This window comes from Montipora foliosa, chromosome 6, assembly GCF_036669935.1.
Source record: "Montipora foliosa isolate CH-2021 chromosome 6, ASM3666993v2, whole genome shotgun sequence".
Taxonomy (NCBI): Eukaryota; Metazoa; Cnidaria; class Anthozoa; order Scleractinia; family Acroporidae; genus Montipora; species Montipora foliosa.
In genome coordinates, this window is record NC_090874.1 from 64,636,205 (window position 1) to 64,646,204 (window position 10,000).

Consider the following 10,000-nt stretch of genomic DNA (forward strand, 5'->3'; position numbering starts at 1 on the left):
ATAATTAATGTAGCTTAAGTTATAACCATAACAGGCAAATCTGTCAAAAATAGGAGTCCCTGTTTGCATGATTGTGACAAAGCTGAATACATATTATTCCCAATGCAATGTTTATAATTTGAACCAAGTCAGCTGAAGAGGTTAGTGGATTCCGGAAATTTTAAACAAGTGCCGACAGAGACATTGCCACACGTTGTGTGCCTGCGTTTGCCGTACCAAATACTTTAACATTACCTTGACTGTATGGTGCGGCAATAGTTTTAGTTGGATCAACAATTCCTGGACCTGGGTTGTTTGTACGTCATTTGCGAGTCGAATTAACTCAGGAATGTAAAAGCGATACAAATAGATCTTTTTAAAGCCACAGATGATAATTCGTTACATTTCATAAATGTGAACCAAACTTTTCAATACTGGCAAATAAATGGCCTCTAAGTAAAACAAAAGTAAGACAGAAGACCAGAATTTCCCCTTGAAGCATCCTCTAAATTCCTTTGTTACCAAATAAACAGAATGCATATCAACGACTAGTCTGTATTGTTGAAAGAATTCCCTGTTTTAACTTCGTCGCATGCCCATACTGACAATAGCAGTAGCTCTAAGAACAGTTCAGATTGCTAAAGGTCGGATCCGTTTTTCTAAGGTATTCTCAGTTTCGCTCAAAGCTGCTCTAAGGTTCTCAAAGATCACTAAGAGCTGAGATGACCGGCATGTTGATGGAGATCGGTTTGAATGACCTTTATGTCGATCCCCGCTCTCGTGCAAAGTGTTTATTGTAAAACAAATTAGAAAATATATATATAATTTTGTCTTTAATGTCAACAACTTACCTTTGGCTCCACAATTGAAAAAGATTTATTCTAACATAGGCAGCCCAAGCTCGCGTCATTACAGACAGCCGTTGTAAGACTTTGTATGGGAAATAAAATACAGTCGATTTTAGAGTTCATTTCACAGTTTCGATCGCGAAGTCCGTGTTTTCAATGTTCGACATTGAAAACACGGACTTCGCGAAACTGTGAAATGAACTCCAAAAGGCAAAGGAATACACCAGAGGTGAGTCATTTTGATTCATTTTATTGAAGGAACGTTAAATTGAGCATTTTTTAGGCTTTATAATCGACTGTATTTTATTTCTCATACAAAGTCTTACAACGGCTGTCTGTAATGACGCGAGCTTGGGCTGCCTATGATTCTAACAGCTCGATCCGTACGACCCAGGCCGTAGGACCGCGACTACAATCACAAAGTTTGAACAGTCAAGATGCGATGACTCGGGCGCGACCATGCACATCCAAGACAAAATGACACATCTTAAGGGCTAGAATTTCAAAAGTCCTTCGTCTAGTGTAGATTCGCGTCCGAAAAATCACGCTTCGCTCGCCAAAACATTTTCTCCCGAGATTCTCGTGAGGTGGAATTGTGGCAAGTCTACTTTAGGGCTTGAAACATGGGAGGGATAGTTGATTTCTTCAAACACGCACTGTTTATTTTGTCATGCAAAATGGACTGATATTCCAAGCATACATACATTTTAAGACTCTAATACTTCTTTTCAAGTCTTTCTATTAATTTTTCTGACTCAACAATTCATTTTTCAGCAGCTATTAATTGTTTTGAATAATGCCCTACCCCCCGCCCCATGTAAAGTTGCAGTCTGTAAATGTATGCAAGCATAAATTTGCATGCACTAATGTCACACGGAAAACAGGAAACGGAGGGCATTTTATACCTCATGCGCTCGAAGTGGAGGTGGTTAGCGGTAAATATCCATTTCTAGCCACCAACACTGAGGTGAATAGTTGCTTTAGTATACTAAAACGGTGACATAATATACAGCACAAAAAAATTAATTTGGATGTTTTCTTCACTTGTCACGGATGCAAATCGGGACGCCATTTTTTCCCGAGTTGCTCGGAGGTAAATAGCACAGGATATTCGGAGTTTGAGAAGCCAATCAGCCCTTGCGTTCTACGCTATCCATTTGTGTTATAGCAGATGGTCTTGATATTTTTTTAATATATAAACTTCTTGTTATGCTGTTACTTTTAAGTCTGGATTGTGACCCGTTGAGACTAGGTATTTTGCGTCTTTTTTGCAGAGGTAAAACGAAGGTCAACTTCAACAGCCTGCAAAGAGGTCTGCCATATATATTTACAGACCATAATATACATCATCTTAAAGGAGAAATTTACAGGAGTTTGTTTTCGCAGGCGAGCCACCCCGTCATAACCTTTAAATCAGCTTATAAACTATATGATGAAAAAAAGGCCACGCACGTCTGTATAATTCAAACGGCGACAAACGACGCTTCAGTCTCAAATTCTGATAAAAAAGGAAAAAGGAAAACTATTGGCGTAAACCCAAAAATGTGACATCTTCAGCGGTTCATCGAACAGCGATGTTTTCCAATAACAACCTTCAAACTTTCTTACTTTATTACATGACTCTTCAGAACATAAATGACACCAGGACTCGGACTCGGAAAGGCGTTTTTGCAACATCGTGCGTGGCTTCAACACTTTATAGAGCCCGGAAAATGTGTTCTATTGCTTTAAAGCGCTATGGGTGCTGAGATTGGCGCACACAAGTTCAGTGATAGTGTTCAAAGAGCAAAGAGACAATGGGAGAACATCGTCAGTCGTCATCAATTACTCAGAAAACACTGCTCTCGGCATATTACACTGAAGTAAGGGGTAGTTTCTAAAGAAACTGTGGTGCTGCGTCGGTACACTGAAGTAAGGTTTATCTTGAGAGCAGCAAGCGTTGATCATTTCCCGAGTTCTCTTCCCTTTGATTTACGGAATGGCAGACACTAGAATGCAGTGAATACTTTACCAACAAACAAGCTGATCATGAGATAATACTGAATGTGAATATCGCTCGGAGAATCATGATTGACTTGTTTCCCCGAGACATTGAGATGCAATATATCACTGACTTAGTTCGGGCTTCCGATCACAATCATTCAATTATTTTTTATTATTGATTCAATTAAAATCTTCTGCATAGTCTTATCAGCTTGTTTTAAAAGAATCAAACGTCTAAGAGATTTTTCTTCCGAATCAAAAATGGAAATTCCTTCCTTGAGATGCATTTTCAGTGTCATCTAATTATTTTTCCTTTGGGTATCTACAGCAGAATATAAACAGTCTATTTTCGTTTTGTATTTAGAAATTGTTTCCAAATCAGTTTACATTACACAAACTTCGTTTGTGCTCGTAAACGTCTAATTAAAAAAAATTCCAATTACTTTTCCAAGTATTAGAATATGAGATACATTTTATGAACCAGTTCACGGTATGGCGTTGTTGGTTCTTGACTGGCCCAGCAAAGACTTTCTACGATTTAAAAAGAAAACAAAATACACATTCAACATCCTGAAGGGCAAAAATTTGATCATTCGATAATAACGTGTATTTGTTTGGGCAAACTAGGATCTATTGGCGAGTTGTTCTGTCATATTGTTTCATACAAACTCGGCGTAGCCATAACTCAGTTCAGGGCAATTACCAAACACTCCCCGTGAAAGTTGCTGGGAGCCAATTCTTTACTCAGAAAAAGAGTTTCCATGACTACAACGCACAATTTCATCATAGAGAAGCTCAAATAATTTATGGAAATCACCTAACGTAGGAAGAGAAAATTTCGCCAGAAGAGGACACACGAAAAAGAGAAAATAGGATGCACGGTGCATTTAAAAGCTTTCTTTACCAGCGCTATATTCTAGTAATTCATTTTCTAATGAATGATTCGCGTGTGCAAACCAGTGCGAAGATGAAATAGGGATATGAACATCAATCTGCAATAAACGAAGTCTGAACTAAAGTCGTGTCAGTGCAATAAATTACACGAAAAGCACTTTTCTTTACATATTATTCACGATGCAAAGTTTCTATGAATAACACAGCACGCGATTCGTATATTTCCCTTTCCATATATCAGTGGCATACTTTGCCTTGGCCAGTTCCTGAGTTCTTTTCATAGAAATTGCCATTGCCATGGTAGAGGAAACGAAAAATTAAAGAAACATCCTGAAAATACAACTGCGAACACAAACAAATAAAGTTTGTTCATTGGCCAATGAGATTCTCCAAGAAATTTCCTCAGCGCAATAAATCAGCGAGCTCATAATGTCAACAGCAACCAATGGAAACATTGCCCTTTCTGGATGTTTTGCTCATAACAGTTCTGGCTGAGAGCTAGGTGAGCAGATTGCAGAGGAGTTGGAGACAGTTAAGATCAGTTCTAGAACTTTTTAAATTCAGTCAACGTTTTAGCAGTTCCAGTTTAAACCAATTTAGGGCAGAAAAATATAAGGTAAGGAACGTCTTATTTTATCTTAGTACAACAACTTAGTTCATATTTTTCTTGCTGTGATCAGCAATGAAATGTTTCCTTTTACCCTCTTTGGTTACGCAGAACACGAACCCTTTCCATGCATCACATAGGACCTCTAGGTAAATACGCTGTAAGCAAATCATGACATTGAATTGCAATTTCTTTTATGTTATTCATAATTACGTTTATGGTATACATCTATCGCAAGAAATTTTCGTTTTCTAGTATTCTGAAACGACTTAGTAAGAGCTCAAAAAAGCTTTCTTCTCCACAGAATAGACCAAAAAACCATCAACTCCGCAAATTCACCTTAATAATTTTATGGTTTATTTCTTTCAATTGAACCAGACATGAGCCGCAAACTATTGATTTTGGTCTGCCTTGTTGCTGTTCAGATGGGACCTTGCATGTCAGATTTATACATGCATTTCCCGCCTGGATCCAACAATCGCTTGAATGGCGCTAAGGAGAATGTGCAAAACAATGCCAGACTCTTTGATTCACAGGTAGGTCGCCTAAGGGAGAGCAATCAAACCTTCTTAGGCAGAAATCTGGTTTACCTATGTTTTACCTCAATTCAGCCCACCCTTCTTCTTTCTTAGTAGATTCAGAGCTTCTGAATAAAACACTAATCCCTTTTTCTTTCCTTTAAGAACAATGACAAGTGCGGATACAATGTGGGTGAAAAATATGATAACCCCGAAGACCCTATCGCTGAGAGCAGACAAGAACCAATGGTAATGCAAGGCACTCCTTAGGTGCTATTAGGTTGGCTTGTAACATGTATAATTCTAGAGTGTCATGCAGAGTATGGGAGGAGATGGCCATATAGTCTGTGGGTTGTAATCCTGGTCAGAACCCTAAGGACCAAACCCCGACAGGGGGAAACACCCGTTTTAGTTACGCCACAGAAACCGCGAGAGGCTCCCGTGGAGCGGATCATCGGGCGTGTAAGCTGCCTTACCCTTTTTAAGCAAATACCTTATTAGACGTGCATGGCGTCACGTATTTGATTATTTCCTATGTTTTATTAGCTATGTAGCTATTGAAATTAGTATCATCCTGAAACTATCAATCGTTACTTCCAATAATTTTAACGCACAGTACTTTCTCTTTTCTTCCCGAAATTATATCTTAAATTTACTATTAACTGGTAAAAACCATCCAAAAAAAAAAACGAACAAAGGTAAGTAATTTAATGTGTTGGTTTTTTTTTAGGAATTTTACATGAGTGGATGCTCCTCTCATTCGAAAACTGAAGTGGACATTATGTGGACAAATCAACATGGAACAGGACCAAGAACTGACGACAGGGTGGAAACACAAGTTATCTTACAATACATGTGCCAACCGTTCCCGGAAGGCAAGATGCCCACTGGTGATGCGACTACAGACTTTGAATATCATACCATTCGAAATGGTGAAACAATCACGGCTAACATATTTGCCGACCAGTCTCATGAGAGAAGTCAAGTTTCGAAACAATATGGACTTCATGAGCCATACAATTACTATCAAGCTTACTATCGCAGAGATAGAAATAAAGGTTAGATTGCTCTCGCTCTCTCTCTCTCTCTCTCTCTCTCTCTCTCTCTCTTTCCTCTCTTTCTTTGTCTCTATTGATCAGTCTTAGTTTAGTATTTATGACGTCTTTACCCAAGGGGAACGTTTACTAATGCAACAATCTTACAAATCATAAAAGTATAAAGGCATGGAACAATTCAAGAAAATTTGTACTTCAAAACACAAAATCTGCGGAAATAAATTGTTTTATCGGGAATCGATCTGTCCTTTAAAAGATAACGTTTTTTTATTGCTTACAGGTTTGTTCACCGCTGACCAAAAGCTTGATGGCGATAGATCAATTTACACAAGGCAGAATAGACAAGGTACCGCAAGGGGCATGGAAGTCCCCGAAGAACGCGATTACTATCCATACTGGGGACCCACACCATGGAAGGACATTGCTATCCTTGTCAGCGATGAAAAGACTAAGGAGCTGATGAAGGAATATGTTAATAGCCCTAACTATGGGATCAAATGTAAGACATTTTATCTGCAAAACTCGTTCTTACTGATTGTCTCCCCTCTTCCGGTACTTACTTCTTACTCTCCTTTTCAGACATGTGCATTATGCCAAAAGGGCTAAAAGATCACACTGACTGCCCCCCAGACATCCACGGTGTTGCTTCTGAAAAATGTGTTGCCAAATATATCACCAAGGACAAGTGTAAAGCGGCTAAAGGAACTTGGACAAGATTTATCACTAATTACTTGGAGAGGACTGCTGGAGTATTAAGCACTTGCGAAGGAGTAGATGACATGAAGCTGGCAAAAGGCGTACCCTACGAGGCACACAAGATCTCACAAGGATGTGACAACAAGAATCAGTATGTTCTTCTTCACAGACCTCCTGACGTGATATACGCTCCATCTACTGTCGTCAACCACAACGGAATCAACATGGAAGGAAAGTTTTCTTCTTACAAATGGAAGGTCCCTTGCTTTCCATCTAACACGACACAACGTTGTGTCATACGGATACGGTAAGGAAGATGAAATTTTTTTTTCTTTTAAGACAGGAGCCCATGAGTAGGAGCGACAACTCCCATACTAAGCCTATGTCAAGGCATTTTTACAGACCGATCTATTTTTGGACTACCTTTGCTGCAAAACAACAAAGGCAGTTCACGTTCAGTGACACTATGACATCAAGTTAGTTTCCTGGGATTGGTCATCAGGTTCCTGTGGGAGTCTCATTTGTGGGAAATTCAATCTAAAAATAAATCGGTCTATGAAAACGCCGTGACAGGAATGTATGTAAGAGTTTAATATTTTGGATCCTATTTTTCAATGGGAAATCACAATCTATTAGCTCCTCCAGGTATTTAAAATTCTTAAGCAAGATAGTGACAGGACTGGATAAATTTCCAAAAGCTAGATCAGTTTGTACCGTCTTCAAATCATATCAATTAGCGTATACCACAGAGATGAATAGTGCTTTTCGCGCTCGCTGATTGACTGGTTCAGAACTGATTAGCAAGTACATTACTACTCACCTTCGAGCAGCCGAAGAGACAAAATCGAGAGTGAACGATTCAATTTCCGACCATGTTTTGGTATACTGACAGAAAATAACTGATGCTTTTCTAGATACAACATCACAACTGATGACGTGCCAAGGGAATACAATGCTTCTCATAATTACAAGTAGGTGTCGATATATTGTTCTCTTGCATTGTTTCTTGACTTACTCAGGACTTTTGAAAAAAATTGCCAGATACATGCTCTAAATCTGGCTACCTTTTGTCGGAATCAACACAAGGAAATCTAAGTAAAGTTGACAGCGCAAGTTAAAGAGGGAAACACTGAACCAATTTAGAATGAAAGGTATTGCTTGGCCGAGTAAAGAGGAATTTATTTTAATACATAATTCAAATATAAACCAGCCCTGCGCCAGTTTTCAACCGAAATGAAATATGTTTGTTAAAGAAAAAATACGGTTCGAATAACGGTTCGTAGAAAATTATGAGGGTAATTCTCTCCATGACTCCTCTCTGGGCCATTTTCTTTTACAATGTAGGGCTACTCCTCAATCATTCCAAATTTTAGCCTTTACACATTTCAGTGCAGCGCTTAGAGCATTGTGTGACGTTTGACATTGTATTTACAGACTCGAAAATAACCCGACAACAAATTCCGTTGATAAAACAAAGCTACAACTAGCTTTGAACACCGCGCAGGTTGGGAGAACCTTCCAAGACAGAAGTCATGTGATCCTCCTTAAACCGCGAAAAATACTTCCGGAACACCAGCATCGTACCATTCGCTACATCGGGGGGATTGGAAAAAGAGGAAACATTGTTCAGACCTATCCTGCCATGGAATATCGCTTTTTTCCTGAACACATCACTGTCACAACAGAGGAAATTGTGTGCTTTGTCTGGTCTGGTATGAGGAAAAGCCTTTATCTTGCATGTTGAATTGAAACCAAGCTTCGCTTTCAACAAAAATATTAGCTGAATTTAAACGAGAAATTCAATTTCATCTGTCGTTATATCCTTTTGTTTTACACTTTCCTCAATTCTCATACACATTAACTTGCAAATTCTTATTGTACAGACATATGAATTTCATTTTAAGCCAATGCTGCAGCAAAAAATATTTAGCTATTTACTTTGTTTTTAAGGTTCAAACAACAATCCTCAGCACTATGATGGACAAGGAACAGCTGGTGAGAAAATTCTGGACATATTTATCACAATCATTCTCAGTAACACAAATGAGGGCCAGGTCACGCATATGTTACTGTAATGACCCTGGATGACAAAAAAAAAATAGACGCAGAGCCTGAGCATGCGTCATTTCATCGGCATTTCACCCATCAACTTTCTTGAAAAAAATGAGCAGGTTTAGCCTCGAGAATTTTTGAAGAATGCCATACATTAACAATACCAGTCACACAACAGCTGGTGAAGAAAGAAGGAATCACGCCTAAACGACGGCGGATGATTAAATCTTTATAAATTTCCTTAATACCAGACTCTTGCTCGGCAGGTGCGGCTTAGATCATTACACCCATGAGGAAACGAGTTTAAATACGAATAACTGATAGCGATGTATTTGTTTTCGTAAAATCTACTTCGCGCTCGTTCTTTATGACAAACTTCTTTCGTACAAAAGACACTGTTACTTGCGGAAAATTTTGTCTTAAAGAGACAAAAGTATTTGTCATTTTCAACCACTGATCTGCAGGTATTAAGTATTTACCTTTTCAATCTCTTTTTCTAACTTACTTTAAAATTTTGTGAATCCCAAAAAGAGCCTTCAGCTGAAATAAGATTTTTTGCAATATTACTCCACTATACTTCTACACATTTGAACTTTCGCTCACAAACTGAATTGTTTCCCTGTTCAGGGATAAATAACCCAGTTTGGACATCAGTTTGAAAGCAAGTACACAAGGTTGAGACTTGCTGAGCTAACTGGAAGAAATATGACGAAACGAAAAATTAGTCATTTTATAACTAATTTTACGAAGTCCCTTCAGACAAGTTATCATCTTACTATTCAGTAAGTTGCCACTTGCTCAACGTCGGAGACATAACATGTCGGCAGTTTGACACTGGCTATCGACTGGCTAATTTTACTCATAATTTTGTTTTTACATTTAGGTACAGATCGCACAAACGTATGTTGGATTAAGGAAGGGTGCAAAACTCTGGCGCCGAAATCTTGTTCCAGGCTCCCTCTTGATGTTGTTGACCACGTGGAAGGATTTGACAGCTACAATTTGAATCTTCACCTCAACAGGGGGTGTTTAGCGCATGACAAAACGTTGGACCCTCAACTGAACAATGCCCCAGCCTCCTGCAACCCACCGTGCTTCCGCATCAAGAAACCTGGGGAGTTCTGTTACATGAGCACGCGCAATAACAATTTCTCCAATCGTCGTCACATTGGTCAGATCACTGTCACCGAACCTCAATAGTGATTGAACATTGCATGCTGTAACTGAGTTTTTGGTGTTAATGGTGTTGGTTTTTCAGATTTTGGGCTTTTTATGGTAAAATAAAACGAGGAATTAAGGGCATTTAAGCGGCTTTAGTTCGCTACATTGTAGCAATGGTTGTATTTCATTTTCATTCATTAAGGTGTT

The 10,000-nt window shown here is 38.8% G+C and overlaps 1 protein-coding gene across 2 annotated transcripts in view; it reads left to right on the forward strand.

The window, feature by feature from the left end:
* Positions 1–4,189: 4,189 nt before the first annotated feature.
* LOC138006162 (protein DD3-3-like) overlaps positions 4,190–10,000 on the forward strand; it is a 5,844-nt gene continuing 33 nt past the window's right edge. Inside the window, exons 1-11 of one of the 2 annotated variants that reach the window (XM_068852313.1) lie at positions 4,190–4,320; positions 4,423–4,460; positions 4,690–4,847; positions 4,995–5,078; positions 5,560–5,887; positions 6,165–6,383; positions 6,464–6,887; positions 7,495–7,551; positions 8,015–8,292; positions 8,531–8,575; positions 9,516–10,000. The exon at positions 9,516–10,000 is cut by the window's right edge and continues 33 nt beyond it. In XM_068852313.1, the coding sequence (XP_068708414.1) occupies positions 4,439–4,460; positions 4,690–4,847; positions 4,995–5,078; positions 5,560–5,887; positions 6,165–6,383; positions 6,464–6,887; positions 7,495–7,551; positions 8,015–8,292; positions 8,531–8,575; positions 9,516–9,832 (1,932 nt within the window). In that variant the 5' untranslated portion in view covers positions 4,190–4,320; positions 4,423–4,438 and the 3' untranslated portion in view covers positions 9,833–10,000. The remainder of the gene's footprint in view (positions 4,321–4,422; positions 4,461–4,689; positions 4,848–4,994; positions 5,079–5,559; positions 5,888–6,164; positions 6,384–6,463; positions 6,888–7,494; positions 7,552–8,014; positions 8,293–8,530; positions 8,576–9,515) is intronic. The other variant, XM_068852314.1, reaches the window with a different exon arrangement.